This window comes from Giraffa tippelskirchi, chromosome 1, assembly GCF_054371585.1.
Source record: "Giraffa tippelskirchi isolate mGirTip1 chromosome 1, T2T-mGirTip1v1.2.pri, whole genome shotgun sequence".
NCBI classification, from domain to species: domain Eukaryota; kingdom Metazoa; phylum Chordata; class Mammalia; order Artiodactyla; family Giraffidae; genus Giraffa; species Giraffa tippelskirchi.
In genome coordinates, this window is record NC_137275.1 from 194,525,440 (window position 1) to 194,543,188 (window position 17,749).

General features: G+C 39.0%; 1 protein-coding gene across 19 annotated transcripts in view; it reads left to right on the forward strand.

Moving 5' to 3' along the window:
• Positions 1–17,749, forward strand: part of NTRK2 (neurotrophic receptor tyrosine kinase 2) — a 386,793-nt gene that overhangs the window by 30,803 nt on the left and 338,241 nt on the right. For all 19 annotated transcript variants that reach the window (XR_014062590.1, XM_081521581.1, XM_081521570.1 and 16 more), the window contains 4 exons: positions 5,201–5,275; positions 5,388–5,459; positions 9,852–9,920; positions 13,133–13,287. Coding sequence is in view for 18 of the 19 variants with exons in the window: in XM_081521581.1 (XP_081377707.1) it covers positions 5,201–5,275; positions 5,388–5,459; positions 9,852–9,920; positions 13,133–13,287 (371 nt within the window). In the remaining variant the exon portion in view is untranslated. The remainder of the gene's footprint in view (positions 1–5,200; positions 5,276–5,387; positions 5,460–9,851; positions 9,921–13,132; positions 13,288–17,749) is intronic.

A 17,749-nucleotide genomic window follows, 5' to 3' on the forward strand; every position in this document is an offset into this window, starting at 1 on the left:
TGTTGACAGTGAAACCCTTCTTGAAGCTTCTATTAAGCAAAGCTTGGCTCAGTAAAGAGCCCTCAGAGTTGGACATCACCTTGACTGGAGTGACAGGAAAAGGTTTTCTCGGAAGAGAGTCTGCCTCACTGCCTGTCCATGCATCTCTCAGCTGTCTGCCCTGGCCTGGCCCTTCCTCCCTCCTTCCTAACCCTAGGTTAGTCTCTGTAGCTGCTGCTTTTCTGATTAGTGGGAGTGACAAGAGGGCAGAGCTCAGAAGACCTGGTGTTGCCAAGAGCCTGGTGGAGGCACATGAAAGTCACCAGTAGGGGGCAGCCCAGCATGCTCCTTAGTCTGGTCCCATCCAGGAGCTCTGGGGCAGGGAGCAGAAGGCTTTTAGAAGGTTTGGTTTTGGGTAGTCCAAGGAACCAGGAACTCGAGCCCAAGTGTGTTTGATCACCTAGTAACTGAAAAGCCCTGGAGTTCATCTTCCCTGTGGTCATTTCTCCTGTGGCTTTCTCTGCCTCTGTCTCTCCCTCTTTCTTTCCCCCTTTTCTGCCTTCCTTCCTTCCTTCCTCCTTTCTTTCTTTTTTCTTCATACATTTAAAAAATTCATAAAAGTGTAATGACATAACAGTAACTTCAGGTGCTTTTATTCAGAACTGATACTTTAATATTTTTGTCTTTTTTGTTACAAAGGCATTTTTCTTTTAAGAAAAGAAATAGTTTAATAGTTTAATAAAGTAGTTTAACTGTTTCGGTTTCTTTATCCCTGACCCAAACCCATTCTCCTTTCCCAAGATGACCTTCCTTGCATCCTGCTTTTTATACCTTACAAATATCCCTCACTATGTAGTATTGTTTTATGTCATTTTATTGTTTTGCTTTTTAAAAAAAATTTTATTGGAGTATAGTTGATTTACAATGTTGTGTTGCTTTCTCCTGTACACCACAGTGAATCCGTTATTCATACACATATATCCTCTCTTTTTGAGATTCTTTTCTCATATAGGTCATTACAGAGTATTAAGTAAAGTTCTCTGTACTTAATAGTTATCTATTTTATATATAGTAGTATGTAATGTGAATCCCAGTCTCCCAATTTATCCGTCCACCCCCCCTTGCTGTGTCTTTTTAAAAGTTCACATCAATTGTTTTATATTATAAGCACATATCAGTCTGAAATTTTGCTAATTTTTTTTCTCACTTAGCATGAAGATTTCTTTCTGCTCAAATATGAAGATCTGGTTCAATCCAGCTTATTTAACACACCTCATTTTATTGTTTCTTAATTGATGGACCCTTGGGCTGTTTCCAGCTTTTTATTCTGACTGTATTACAAGTGAATTTTCTTGCATATGTCTCCTCGTGTGGTTCTCAGATGAAAACCTAGAATGGCATTGCTGGACTCTATAAAGCGTGTGACGTAGGGTTTCCTAGGATACTGGCAAATTACTCTTCAAAGTGGTTGTGTCAGTTTACGCTCCCCCCAGCAATGTGAGAGAAATAACTGATCCTTAGAAATGCTTTATATAGTCAGATTTTAAACATTGTGTCCGGCTAGCAGGAAAGGAATGGTAAGTCTATGTTATTTTAGTTTGCATTTCAGATCCCTTGAGGGATGAGCAGCTTTTCATATGTTCCTGGACTGTTGGTGCTCCCCTCTGTGAATTGTTTGTTATTAACTTCACTGGCTTCCAGTCTATGATTCCTCCTTAATGGTACCTAAAGAATATTTCTTAAGGGGTAGATTTCATGAGCAGTTTCTGGCCTGCAGCTATGTTGTGGGCATCTGTGCAGATGGTAACTTATGACAGGGAATTCTTGGCATCCAGAGGGCCACTTGCTGACTTTTTCATCCAGCTTTTCTGTTGATTTTTTTTCCATTTTGACCAGGAGGAAAATCCATTCTTTATCCAGGGCATTCTTGCCTCCACAGTGGAAGAATATTCTCCAGTCACCACTTTTCATAATTTCACATTTTTTTCTTTTGATGGTTTTCAGCAAAATCTTCTGTCTTGTCTTAGATTCAAGAAGAGTTATGTGTTGCCCAACATCTGCCTTATTTTTCATCTCATGATCACTGTGAATTTACCATTGACTAAATGTACCTTCCTTTTCTTCTCTTCCCAGGTATTGGTCACTGGAAAGCTTAGAATTAAGCTTGTGGTCCTTCCCCAGCAAGTATTGGGTTGGCCAAAAAGTTCACTTGGGTTTTTCCATTAGCTCGTATAGAAAAACCCCAATGAACTTTTTGGCCAACCTAATATGCATTTTAAATCCAATTCCTAGCTTCACTGATATCTCTGCCCCAGCTTTTCTTTCTTCAGTGCCTTTTGTTTTTATGTTTAGCTCTTTGTATTTTTATTGAATACCAGTGGGGAGTTTATAAATTGAAAATCTGATCAAAATGAAATAACAATAAAATAAAGGGCATAAATAATTAAAGGAAAAGTTAAACATAAATGCATTGTGCCACAGACGTTGATTAAATACCTCCTGAGTATCAAGCCCTGATGCAGTCAGTGACGAGGCAGGCAGAGAGAGCTGAAGAATCTGAGGATTTCAGAACAGTGACAGCCACCATGCTAGCTCAGCTGTGAGGAGGGAACAAGTTCTCTGGAATCCTGGTTGTGACCCTGAAGGAAACCTTGCCTACATTGTTTGTCCTTTTCTTCTGCCAAATGCATGAAAAAAGTATTAAAATGTAGGGCTCTCTGCAATGTGGTTTTTTATTGGGAAGTGATTTAGAAGAGGGGGGTTACTATGGTTTTTACTGGAAAATGTTAGTGTATCGAAAATCCTGGGGAAAAAATATCTAAAGCATGGTAATTTTGAAATATCTCATAAAAACTCATAATGTTAAAAATTGTTGTTTTGTAATTAGGGTGGAGTCTTAAAATGTTTCTCTCTGTGTGAAGTAGAAGCAAAGAAGGGAGTGAATCCTTCCTGCAAGTCTATTATGTTCCAGGCCCCGGGTATTGGGGAGAGCCAAGCTCTTTGAGTAGAAGATGCTCCCCTGTCTTGGATGTTGCCTGGTATTGCTTTCTTATGTAACAGGAGACAAAGTTTATGTGGGTCCTTTTAAAATTTTTTATCTTTGGTGTGATTTGGTTCTCTCAGAACCTTTTTATTTCTAAAGTTTGTTTTCTAAAAATAGGTGTTTTATTTCTAACATTTATCTTCTAAAAATGGGGGTCCCAATAGTTACCATGTATTTTGATATCTTTTTTCCTTTTTTTGGATTGAGCAGAAGGGACCTGTAGCTGCTATATCTTTTTTCCCTCATTGGCTATTATTTTTCTCATTTAATTAATGTTGTTAACAGTAGGGTTACACATTTGTTTTCAGTGTCTTAATTGGGATGCTATATATCTTAAATGTTTTGAAAAAGAAAGAAAAAATCCATTCTAATACAGCTTCTTGGAGTGTCTATGGAGCTCCAAGTGTTGCCCATTCATTCTTCTATCCATCCATCTGTCTGTCCATCCTTCATCCTTGAAGACCTACTTTGTACAAGGTGCTTTGTTAGATGCTACAGTGCATGTCGTGGTGGTGGTTTAGTTGCTAAGTCATGTCTGACTCTTGCTACCCCATGGACTGTAGCCTGCCAGGCTTCTCTGTCCATAGGATTCTCCAGGCAAGAATACTGGAGTGGGTTGCCATTTCCTTTTCCAGGGGATCTTCCCAACCCAAGAGCTGAACCTGGGTCTCCTGCATTGCAGGCAGATTCTTTACCAACTGAGCTACAAGGGAATCCCCATGGTGCTTGTTAAGAACTATAAAACAGGATCCAGCTATCTTCAGAAAGAGGTCATGATCTAAGAAAAGTGAATAGACAGATGCTCAGATAACTTCAGCACAGGGTAATTCCATGGTAATAGGTTTGATAGCTTTGTGTTTATATTACCAGTGACTTTACTGGTTGCAAGTGACAGGAATTTCAGATCAAACTTTCATTAGTGAAAACTAATGTCAGAGACAAGTGGATCCAAAGGCTTTAAGTGGCATTTTCAGAGTTCTGTCTCTCTTTTTATCTCTTAGCTCTCTTTCCTCCTGTGTGCTGACTTCATTCTTGAACATTACCTTTCCCTGTAGTAGAAATATTTCTCATGGAATCCCCAAGCCTGTGTAATCTTTCAGCTAAGATCCCAGAGAAAGAGAAAGGCATTGTCACAGCATTCGTCTTTTGATTTTAGGGAAGCTTCTCATTAGTCTAGTCAGGGTTACAGCACATCTCTAAGCCAGTCATCATGGCCAGGGGGATGGAGCTCTCTGTGCAACCAGCATTACCTGTCTACTCCTGTATTTGAAGGACTGGCAGATGGGGACGAGGTTTCTACAGAGAGTGAGCATATGCCTGCATGCATATGTGCTAAGTTGCTTCAGTCGTGTCTGACTCTTTGTGACCTTATGAACTGTAGCCCACCAGGCTCCTTTGTCCATGCGACTCTCCAGGCAAGAATACTGGAGTGGGTTGCCATGCCCTCCTCCAGGGGAATCTTCCCAACTCAGGGATCGAAACCACATCTCTTAAGTCTCCTGCTTTGGCAGGCAGGCTCTTTACCACTAGCGTCGTGTGGGAAGCCCCTCTACAGAGAGTACATGAGGGCAATATGGGGTTTGTAAATGTGGCTCCTGAGAGGAAAATTTCGTTTCATTACTGACAAAAGCAGAAAGAGTGGATCTTGGGCCAGGAAAAGAGAGGGTTGGGAGGAAGGGATGAAGGGAGAGAAAGGGGGAGGGGAATCTGCTTCAATGTTTCCGGAGGTAAAAGGAAGGAGGGACTGCTACTCTTGGAAGGTGAGGACAGATGTTACTTGTCCTGTGTGTGGTGATGCCAGCATCCCTGTAGCTGTCACAGATTGAAATGCTTTTGAGAGGCAGTGGATGCATTTGTTAGTTATTTTCACCTCTGTATCCAGGGGATACCTTGAGTGGAGAGGCAAACTGAACTTGTTAGTTGAAAGAGCGATAAAAATTTAATCAGAAACCTGATGGTCCTGTCATTGACTATGAAACCTGCTCAACCGTGGTTTCTCCTTGATCACACTCAGTGTTCCTCCCCTTGCTGTATTTAAAATAAATGGTGGGTCCAGGTGGGTGGGGAGGGATCACTTTGAGCAGTCTGGTGAGGTTGGATGGAAGTTACCTAATTTTTATGGATTGCCTGCATTGAGTCTTGAGTTTGCACTCTGTTTTTTTGTGTGTTTTTTTGCAGTTACATTGCAAATCAGAAAAGATTAGAAATCATCAACGAAGATGATCTTGAAGCTTATGTGGGACTGAAAAACCTGTGAGTACTCAGAACTTGCATACCTTATGTCAGAACTTTTTTATGCTCTGTAATAGTCAGAGGGACGGATGTTCATTAGTTCTAACATTCATGCCATTGTGTGCTTTCTTAGGACCATTGTGGATTCTGGATTAAAATCTGTGGCTCATAAAGCATTCCTGAAAAACAGCAACTTACAGCATATGTAAGTAAAGCTTGGTTCTTTTGCTTCCCAGGACCCAATTTATTCAGTGTTTTCCCCCTCTGTTTATTTTCCTCCTTTCCCAGCTAGAAATCTCCTTTTTAAAAGTTAGTATAGCTTTGACAATAGCTTAGAAACATTAGCTTTGATTTCTGAATAGCTTCAGAGGGGTACTTAGAACAGCCTACTTATTCCCTTTCATGAATTTCTGGGCCATTTCCATCTTGGACGGAGCAATAGGCCAACAGCAAGGAGTCTGATGTGAAAACTATGTCCTGTACAGCGTTCTCGATTCTTTTCCTTGGACTCATGACATGTTCCCTGGAAGACATCAAACTAGTGGAATTGAAAGAAACTGACTTGGCCTTGGCCTTCACAGGGAACTAAAAATTGCTCATGCACTTTCTCCTACAATAGGTCCTCTTTTGAACCTTCATTTTCCAAAAGCTATCTGCCGTGATTGATAAAAGTGGAGAAAAATCAATCATGAAACATGCCAGAAGTTCAGACAATTGTAACAATAGCAAAGGCTTCCACTGAAGTCAGGGTGATATCAACTGACGTCAAATGGAAATACGGACAGTGGGAGCACTTAGGTTGTTTACTGTTAAATCCTCTTAGACGATGGCACTTAGTCAATAAGGTGTGGCCTTCCTAAGATGTTTCTTCATGAAGCAGAAGATTACCCACCCTTAAGCTCTGATTGTTACCCCCTACACCCCAAGTTTTCAGTAGGAATTTCTGTAGGAGGACTGTTGCCTGCATTCACTGGCTCTCTTGTGCTTTGCAGGTTCTCTGCAACAGCACCTTATGTATTTCATAGTCTACAGTCTACCTGCAGAATTCTTACCTGCTTGATCTCACTTGATTTTTCTAACAGTTGGTAGGAAGGATCTTTCTGATTCCCATTTCATAAATGTGTTAATAAAATCAGGTCTCCAGATGGAAAGTGGCAGAATTTTGATGCAGGGCTCATCTTGGCTATGTTCTTTTAGTAAGAATTCAGAAAATAAAATGTGTTTTGCATATAATGAGAGAATCGTCCCTTGTAACATTTGTCTTCTTTCTTTGTCTTGGGTAGAACAGTTCCCTGACTGTTATTCAGGCCAGTCTATAAAAGAAATCATTCTCTTTGAGCAGATTGCCTGGACACTCCATAGTGATTTGTTGATCTTATGAAAAACTTTAATTTCATCAAGCTAGTACAATGGCTTCATATTTCATAGGTGGCATTCATGATGAAGTCAATTTAAAAATAAAGTCTGGAGAATTAAAATACAAAACTTTTGGAGAAAGGTGATAAAACTCCAAGGAACTTTATTAACACATTTCATTTAGAGGCTTTTTGGCAACATCTCTGTAGTTGGTTTGCCTGCACAAATTCTGATGTCTTTATGTAGGCCTTGATAACATAAATAAGAGAGAAGAAGTTGGACACAAGAAAAAGGTGAAATGGTCTAATGCAATCACTTAAGTGTAATTAATGACCTTGGTGGTTACGTACTTGTATTTTCATTATTGCTGACTATAGATCTGAATTACTCAACAACTGCATTTTACTGGCTGTTTTACTATATCACTTCCCCTGACGTTATGATCTCTATAGTGGGTTATGGTTAATTATGGTTTTACAAATAGACTTATTTATGACTCTACTGTGCCTGTTCTATTTTCCTTACTTTTCTTGTTTAAGATATTTATATGGAAACCAAAGCCACCTTTTGTAATTTTTTTTAGGCTGATATATGGTAGAATAGTTTTAATGGCATTCTCTGGTCTGTACATACTTATATAAAGTCAATTATTTGTCCAAGTCTCCCGAAGAGGTGTCATTTGAAAATAGGAAACCAAGGAGATGGACATAATAGAGTTTTTTAAAAGCCAACAATTGGGAAGTCTAATTATCGATCAAACTACAAACATTACTGATATTTGTGGCAATTGTCAAATGGTAAGACAGCACGAAGTCAGGCTGATATTCAAACAGAAGTCAGAGTGTCAGTAAGCTTCAGATAGTCACATGACAAACGAGGCTTCTAATGGCCAAAATAGAAATTCATTTCAGCAGTTGGCTTTAGGAAGTGGCAGGGAGGAAGGGATTCATTCAGGTGTCTGCGTTTCGAGACCTGGGTCTCAACCTTTTCCTATGACTGAGAACTCGGGGCGCTGGTGTGTTCTCCCTGATTTCCTGAGCAGCATCCTTAGTTGACTCTCAGCACCATGACTGTAAGGGAGCTGATAAAGATCTGTGTATGAAAGGCTATTTCTCTCTACCCCTGGCATATACTGATTATCTCTCTGAGTTTTCCCAACAAAATGAAAATATGCACAAGAGCATCTGTTTCACTTTGGGCTTTAGGGACATTCAGATTCGATTCTGTCTGTTACTTTCATCATTCCTCTCCTGCACTGTGCTTATTTAGTACCCCACGCTGACTGTCCAGAGCCCCCTAGGACTGATCCCTGAGTTTATTTCTAGATGCCTTTAATTCCTGCCCCGTCCCTGAGAACTCAGAAACTGTGAGAAAAACCAGTATTTGTGTTTTCCAGGGGCTTTGCAGAGGTGCTAATTAGCTCCTTTGCAAAAGTTCTATAATCAAACAGTAAGAGGATTGTTGATTTTTTTTCCTCCCCTACTCCTCCCTTTTGGCTTTTGGCCCCAATAATAAGTATGGTTCATAAAACTCATCTTGTTCCCGGCTCTGGGCTGTGCTGCTAGCAGCTCGACAGGGCAGCTGCCCCTGTGCTGGCTTGCTAGCTGACCTGGAACTGTGACAATGAGTATGTCCTCTTTCTTTGCATCCTCACTGTTCATTCTTCTTGGGAGGAAAATAAGCATTTTTTTTTTTTTCCTGTGGAAGAATGGGGATTTGTGATGAAGATGAAAACATGTGTGCTTTACAGGCTGTGGTGAAGACAGGCAGAGTAACTTGTCAGTGCATTATACTTTAGTGAAACCCATTTGTAATTCACGTTCCAAAAGAAAAGATTTATGTGGGCACATTTTACAACTTTCCTCTGGATTATTTTTTCATGTGGGTGAGCACTTTATACTCAGTGTGAAGAGAGAAGATGCCAGCATAGAAGAAAGAGGGCATCTTGGTGTGGATGAAGTTTGAATGAGAGGAAATCTCAATACAGAATTAAGCTGGAAGTGACCAGGTGCCTTCTCGAATTATGAGCTGCCAAAGTGGCATTTTCTTTAGCCATCCACTGACTGGTGTTAGTTCATATATTGGTTCCTCCTGGTCCTTAACTTCTCTCTGGAGGAGACTGGCCAGACATACCAGGAGACTCTGACCCATGATTTTGTGGGATGGACACAACACACTAGCCTCAGTGCAGCCAAGATTGCTCTCCCCTTAGCTCTCCCATATTTACCTGACTCTCAGCCCAGTGCTCACTTTGCTAAACTGGAATCATACACTGAAAGGCTCATTGCAAATTGTTGAGGGCTCAGCTGTTTTGTAAAAGCTAATATTTGTTTTACATTCATGTTACGTATTTAAACACATGTCTAGAGGCCCAAGCATTGCACCCTTTTAAAATAAATTCGACCAGTACAAATTCACAGGAGTCAGCTGCCAGTATTAACGCTTTGAATTTCCTAGCTCAAGGTCTCATGGCACTGAACACTGGAAACTGAAACTCCTGTTTCATTAAATGAAACTATTAATATATATTTGAAACATGTCAGTAAATTTGTTAGTATTTTTTCAGTATTTTTCAGCAAATAGGACATATTTTCATTGTCTGGATGGTCCAAATCTTCAAATGATATGTTGCTAGACTATTTGTTCTGAGCAAAATCTGAGATATGCTTTGTTTATCTGGTATTTTGTTTTTATTGTTCTCATTGTGAAATTGTTTGGTTATTTGGAAGTCATTTAGGAGCAAGCACATAGTCAATAGGTATTATCTTTTCGATTAGGATGTGTTAAATTCAGTTAATATTCAAAATTTTGTGTGTCATGTTAATATTTCAGAATATTCATGATGCTCTTTATTTTTGAAGTATCTTTTCATCTAGTGAGTTTTGCTTTAAATTTAATTTAGTTTAATCCTCCTATTAATTGTTCAGAAGGTCAAATATCTCAAGGAGGTATATAACTTGGCTCAGAATATGGAAAAGAAACTTTTGGGTAAAAAAGAGATTTAAAATAGACATTATGAAAATTATAAACCCCCACCCCAACCCCACTTTCAAGCAAGAATTATAGCTGAGGCAGGAAAAACTAAGCTATCACTGAAGGTGAAAGAAAGAGATTACTGGATCTAAGTAAGGCAGGAACCATGATCAAATAAAATTATGTTTTGAAAAAAAATTCTGTTTGAATACTTTATTCCTGAAGTGTATGCTTGTAATTCACATTTAATGTTTTTGATTCCTTTCAGCAATTTTACCCGAAATAAACTGACGATTTTGTCTAGGAAACATTTTCGTCACCTTGACTTGTCTGAGCTGTAAGTAATAATTTTGTATGGCATTTGGGGAAAATAATTTCAAAGGGAAGTGTAATTAAGTATTTTTAAAAATAAGCGATGCTGCAGATCTATTTTTGTATCAAAATTTGAAAATGAGTTGAAAAATGATTTCTTAATTGTGGGCTACTTTTTTTTATTCCTTCACGAGAATACGATTCAGCAGTAAAAAAATAGAAATCTCAATAGCAATGTATCATTTATGATGAGTTTAAATGTTGTTTTTACATAAAGGACTTGTTTTCTAAAGGAGAGGAAAAGACAAGGGTTTTGTGTGAAAAATATGGCTACACATCTCACAGCATTTGTTTGGTTTTTATTCTGTCCAGGCCCTAATGAAGAGCAAATGCATTCAAGGAGGAAATATTAATACCAGTGGGCAAAACCAGCAGGTACTGTTGGTTTATGCTCCAAATGACAGTGCCCACTGGCCCTTAATGAACACTGGAGTAGAGACAATCCTTTCCCTACACACCTATCTTTGTGAGATTTCCTACAGGGTCGGTCACTGCATTCAGGATTTATCCTCATGCCTAAATCCCCTTTGTTGTAAAATGATAGGAAAAACATCGAAATTTATTGATCTTGATAAGCCAGCATTTCCAAGTGTGCTGAATTCTTATTCATTTATTTATTTGGCTTTGCCAGTCTTTTAGTTGGGATCTTTTAGTTCCGGCATGTGGGATGTAGTTCCCTGATGAGGGATTGAACCCGGGCATTGGGAGTTCAGAGTCTTAGCCACTGGACTACCAGGGAAGTCTTCTTAATTCTTGTGCTGTCACTGTGAAGCAAATATAACCTGTTGACATTCCTACCCAAAGAACCCTAAAGCACAGGATGTGTGTGTCAGAAGTGAGCAAAGGTGGACCAGGTCTTTGAATACTAGGCGATAACTTTTTCTTAACCTATATGTGGCCTGGGATGTAGGGTCCACCCCTGTTCACAAAGAAATTGTGCAGATTAGAAGATGCCACTAGTAGAGCAATAACAAGTTAATGAGTTAGGTAGTAATGAGAGTTACAGGGTGGCAACTCTTTTGGAATAAGCGTAATTCAGAAAGTGGCAATATTGATTTTCTAACCCACCAAGAGTTTAGTTTAGGATTAACTGAGGCTTCTGTTGGCCTATTTTAGCAATGAAGCCTGTGCACGTGTGCTCAGTTGTGTCCAACTCTTTACGACCCCATGGACTGTAGCCCACGAGGCTCCTCTGTCTCTGGAATTCTCCAGGCAAGAATACTTTAGTGGGTTGCCACTCCCTTCTCCAGGGGATCTTCCCAACCGAGGAATTTAACATGGGACTCCGGCTTTGCAGGTGGATTCTTTACTATCTGAGCCATTCGAGTTAGGTTTCTAACTTAGGGATGAGCATACAAAATTTAAGGAAGATGTGTGAAATAGAGTAAGCTACTCAGTATAAAAATTTTGAGCATCACTGCACAGACTTTTCGTGATTGGTTAAAAGTTGGATTCTGGTTTCATTTTCACATGTCTCAATATTCTCCCTGTAACATATTTGATCAATTCACTCAACAAATGTTAACTGTGTGCCTGTTACAAATCAAACTAACATGACATTAGGCCATGGGGATATAAGGAGAAAGGTTTGTGCGTTCCAGGACTCTGCTATGCAGTGGAAGAGGTAGAAGCCTAAACAGATTAAGTCTAACCTGCTCTAACCATCACTGCAAAAGAAGTCTGCTCAGTGTGTGAGAGGAAGAAGCCAGTTGTCTGCCTGTACTGTATGGTCGGATGAACACTGGTGTCTTTATAATTGAAGATCCCTTTGCTTCTTTATTCCTTCTTAGTTTTTCAGGATTCAGAACACCAGGAAACAACTTAGTTGGGGTTGAAAAACTGTGGGTTTCAACTGCATATTTCATACCTAGTAGTGTCAACTCTTATTTTGGTGTTGGAGGGATATTTGGAGGCTGTCAAGCCAACACAAATTAAATGAGTATGCCTTGACCACATTTTCCCCAAAGAAACTCCTGGAAAAGTCTCCAGGGATTCCCTGAGATTCTTAGAATCCAACCAGAAAACCACAGCAGTAAATGATGTTGCAAAGCCCAGGTCCTGTCCTCAAGGAAATCTCAAGTATTGTGGTTAATGCCAGGCAGAGCCTACATAATGATTTTAAATGGCCTCATTTAAAGGCTCATTTCCATAAATGGAAGTCATCTTAAATAGGCCACTGAGTATTATAAAAAAGCATTTAAAGATTTTTTTTCTTGTGGTTTTTATTTTCCTCTTGACTACTTCCTTCTTTACCAATCACAGGCCACAGGAGTCCAAGGCAGCATGGCTGAATGGTGGCTTTCTCTGTGAACACCCTCTGACAAGGGGCTAAGTAGCTTAGCCTGTAGCTCAGTTGCCCTTGCTCTCAGAAAACCTGAGCTTGGGATGTGCGCGTGCACGTGTATGTGTGTCTGTGTGTTTTTCTGTGTGTGTGTGTATGTGTGTGTGTGTGTGAGAGAGAGAGAGAGAGAGAGAGAGAGAGAGAGAGAAAGAAAGATGTCTGAGAGCTTTCTTCCAGGTTCCATCAGTCACATTCACTCCAATTTGACTTTCTTGCACCAGTCAAACTGAACTGTGATCATGTCATTTGGAAAGCCGGGAGTATACCCTCCTGGCACTCACACTTTTGTCTTGTATTCATAATCTCATTTTTAATTCAGATAAAATTGCTCTGCCCTCCACTGAAGTTTGAACATATTAAGTGGTGACACTTAAATAGCCAGGTGACTCTAGGTCAGCTAGGTGACTCTAGCCTGGTTAGAAATCACTATGTTGGTGTTCCTGAAAACTTAATGTTGGCTTCTTCCCTTAAAATCTTTGTAACAGTGTAATAACTCTGATAAATTTGTCATGGCATCTTATTTTTCTCCATCTTATGAGACATTGTTTTCCATACTACATTATAGTTATTTCTGTTCCTATCTTGTTTCCCTATGGATCTGAAAGGTCTTACATCACTTTGCATCCTTTAGCCTCTTTGGGGATGTTTACACATAGCAGAAGATCAGTATTCAATTAATGAGTGAATAATAAGTAGTTATACTATAAAGATGGGTGTGTCTTCCACAGATTGCCAGCTGGAAGGAATTCATAATGTTATTAGTGCTTTGTTAAACACTTCTATAGCTAAAACTGAGAAAGAGAAGGCTGATTGGATTTCATTTTTGTTCCACGTAGGATCCTGGTGGGCAACCCATTTACGTGCTCCTGTGACATTATGTGGATCAAGACTCTCCAGGAGACTAAACCTAGTCCAGAAACTCAGGATTTGTACTGTCTGGATGAAAACAGCAAGAATATTTCACTGGCAAACCTGCAGATACCCCATTGTGGTAATATACCTTTAAATCAATGAGTTCTATTTGCTATTAATTATCTAATTGCCATTGTGTGATAGAGAGACTGTGAAGGTTACCATTATCCAGATTTTGTATATATGCTGTGGATGTCTCTACTGGGTTGGGCCACGTTTGTGTGCAGTAGCTGAGAGCACCTTCGCTGAGCTTTCTTTGCAAGTAGAATATTAATGCTCAATGGATGATTTTAAGCATGCAGATTTCCTTTGTTCCTTTGTTCACTTTTCTGTCCATCCATCCATCCATCCGAAAAGTATCTGCTGAGAGTGTGGTACTTCACTAGCCATATATATTTGGTTGGCATCCAGGCTATGTAGAGCAGGGGTCCCCAAACCTTGGGACTGTGGACCGCTCAATTAGAAACCAGACTGCACAGCAGGAAGTGGGCAGTGGGCTAGTGGTCAAAGCTCCATCTGTTGCTCTCTGTTGCTCCCCATCACTCTGGCATAACTGCCAGAAGCCCCCTCCCCACAACCTCACTCTGTGGAAAAATTGTCTTCCATGAGAGTGATCCCTGGTACCAAAAGGGTTGGGTACTGCTGATGTAGAGAATGGATCCCAGGGGATAATGTGTCCTGGCAGCATGAGAACATACGATTCAATATAGAACATTCCCTTAAACTTGTGTTGCTGCCAGATGTCAGTGTCTCTTGGTGGGGCACCACAAATGTGCCCTTAAACATGCTTTCTCCCATGTCTGGGTTTACAGTCTTCTTTAGTCTTGTCCCCCATTTCTCTCCCCAGCATTTGTACTTCCAGAATTTAAAAGGGCACCATATCATAAAATTATAGCTCTGTGAGTGCCAGTGTGTTTACAAGAAAGGAAAATCCAAGGGTTCTGGTTAGGATTTTACTGATGAGTGCTGTTGGGACATACTTCTGCAGTACCCACATATGCATATTATTCCTCTGTTGAAATTTTAATCAGTCAACCAGTTAATCAGTTCACAATTAAATGTGATCTTCTGGCCTAGTGGCTGGTGACACAGCAGAATTTCGTGTAGCACCTGGTTCTTGTCCGAGGGGAATCTGTGTATTAACCATAAACTTTCAAGTCTTCATTTTCAGAGAAGTCTATTGTTTGGAGTCAATTTTTATTTAAGGAAAATATAGCTGCTGCTCATTTTTAATGAGAATGTAATAAAGGAATGATAAGCATTTGTTTCTTCCCCTGAGGAGCCTTAGAAGACAGCAGTTACCCTTTCCCCAGATTTTCGTTGTAACGAGGGCCCTTTGATTTCACAATGGGGAATAAAGCTTTGTCCCTTGTCAACTTCCCTCAGCTTTATTAGCCAATACTTTAAAAAAAAAAAGCTTTTAATATCTATCTTTTCCTGATAACTGTTCTCTATTCTGGTATCAATTTGTACCACTGAGGGAAATCACCTAGAGGGACAAGAAATTGAATGTTGAGTCACCTGGCCTCTTGGCTAGCTCCCAAGTCCCCAAGGCGATTGTGGCCACACTGTTGCAGCAACCACTGAGAGGGCAAAAGGGAAAGCATCTGACTCCTGCTCTGATTTCACAAAAGGCTCTTAATAGACGTCTGCTTTGCCCTTGCCTGAAACCAATTCTATTTTTTTTTATTTTAACTTTTGACCATATTGTCTTGAGAACATTCCTGTAATACACCCACCTAATGTGTTGTTGATAGACCATTGTGATTGGGGTAGGGGAGGGGTAGGAGTGAACTGGTTCTAATGTTTCCTGACCAATTTGTCAATTTTTAATGTTTTTGAATTTGTTTCCTACAAATAGTCAGTGAATTCTGTGTACAAGAGTAAGGCTTTGAATCCACTGTCAGAGGGCGTGTGTTTGGTTGATTCATTAGGACTGAATGATTACTTTTATGGTAATATTCACAATTAATTTCAATGTCAACAATGCTTTTCATAAAGCAACATTAGAAAAGATGAACTGATAGACTTTTTTGTATGTGTTCTTAAGCTGTTATGTTCTTTCTCTGCTGCTTTTTACTTTCTTTCCAAAGGTTTTTTTCTTACAATTGCACAAATACTATTAATACAAATTTTTGCAAAAATAATTTCCTACATTTACATATTAAACTTGTCTTTTGCTTGTTTGTGATCATTCAGATCAGTAACCATAGATTTATCATATCTTTTTAATCCTTATGTGCTATTCATGGTAGAATATATCTTGATTATGTTAAATTTTCCATATTGATGGGCATTTCCCATTTTATTACAAAAGTATTTCAACAAGTATTATACATAATCTTTGTACATACATACAGATGCAAAGGCTTTTCTAGAGTACATAGTAGGAAACAGAATTTTTGGTTAATACGGTTTGTACACTGAAAAGTGATTGTACCAATTTATAGCCACCCTAGCAAAGTGTACCTTGTAGCAAGCTTCTTATTTTTTTGTATCTCTAAAAAAATGGTATGTCATTACTTTTTAGTTGGCATTTTCCTGATTGCTATTGAATATCTTCTGTTTTTTGGACATTGGCAATTATTCTTCATTGAATTGCCTACTTATATCTTGCCCATTTTTCTATAAGAATATTCCTTTTCCTTCATTTTTCTTCCACTGATACTGGTCATTGTTTTATTTTTCTTAATTGTTTGAAAGTTATAAATTGTTTCTGTATAAATTATATAAGGCCAAAATATTTGTCACACATACTTAAACATATTTTCTGTAAGTATCCAGAAAGAATACCCAACAAGATGAGAAAAGATACTTTTGCTTCCCTGTACTTTCACCTCCCTTCTCTCAGATTGTTATTATGTGGGATTTTATTTTTAGATTGTTACTTGATGTTTTTGAGGATTTACTATTTCTTTGTATGTCCTGGAATTTTGTATTCCACAACTTCCTCTTGGAGTGGTTTTTCTTTTTGCTGGAGTGTATTTTCTAATATTTCTTTCAGAGAAATTAAAAAAAAATAAAATCTTCATGTTCTTGCGCAGTAGAAAATCAGCCTGTATTTTTTCTTCTCATTGGAATTGACTGAGTGTAAAATTCTAGACTCGAGATAACTTCCTCAGATTTTTGCAGATATCACCACGTTTTCCCTGTGTTCAGTATTGCTAATAAGAAGCCCAAGGCCAGCCTGATGCTTCTTTCTTGATAGGTAGCCCATGCTTTTCTTTTTTCTCTAGAATCTTCTGGGATTTTCTCCTTATCCATGTTATTCTTAAATGTTACCACAGTGTAACTAGGCATGTGTGTGTGTATTTAAAATTTTATTTTGTTTGACATTCAGTGTACTTTTTCAGTGTGAGTATTCACATCTTAAGTCCTGGAAGAATTTTCTAATTTATTTAGATGGTTATTTACACTTCTGGCTCCTCTCTCCATACCTCTCACTCTTTCTATAATACTTTGCATCTGCCGGTTCTTTTGTGCTGCATAATGGGGGCCTGTTTACTCACTACTTTGCCCTTCAGCTATTTTCTCCAGCTACTGAATTTTTCCTTCTGCCAATCAATTTTTAATTTCTGAAATCTCTAGTGTTGCTTTTTTTTTTTTTTTTTTAAATGATTGAAACACCCTTTTCCATACAGTGTTTCATCTTATCTCTAGGGTATCCTCAGTACCTAGCATGACCGATTTTCTCCTGTAAACTTCCCGAACTCATTGCTTCTACCTGGGGGCAGCTGCAGCAATTGTTGGATGCTGTGCCTGAGCTGGGAGGGCCAGGGTGGGATGAGGAAAGCTTATTCCTTTTGACACTTCTACTTGCTTTCTTAACCAGTAACCCTGTGACTTGGTGGAGGGGAGGCCCCACTGGGCCCTACAGTCCACCTCGTCTCAGGTCAACACAGCAGCCTCCCTGTTTTGTTGCAGTACATACTCTTGTGTCTGTTTGGAATTGTGCTGTTTTTCTTTAATTTCATTTCCCTACTTTCTTTTGTTCAGCAGTTTCTCATAGTTCTTATACAGCAATACTATGGCTTCTTATTTTCCAATATGGTTGTGTATTTAAAAAAACAATCAATGTAAACTCTAGAGATTTGAGATGAGCGGGACAGACTTTAGTCTGGGGCTTAGTCACGTATTAATTTTCCTCACAACAGTTTCCCAACTTTGGCTCTTTAGGAGAAGTTAGATTGAGCATCAAATTATTCTAGACTGTTGGATTTAAATTCTGTCTCTGAAATTCCATGTTGGATAAGTTGGATAATATCCTCAAGTCTTCAAGTCTTATTTAATGCATGGATTAATGGTCAGTTGGCTTTTCTTTTAGGTCTCACCCTCAGCAAACTTTTAAAACATATCTATATATCTATTGTATTTAAGTCACAGATTGATGGAGTTTATCTTATTGCTACTTTTTTTTTTGATGAAACTTGTTAGCTAACTCTAAGAGTAACTCATAGAAGTATGGGCTTATGTATTCATCATTGTAAACCCAACAATTTGCCGGTAACTATGGCTGTTGCATTTGGTTTGCAACTAGTAAT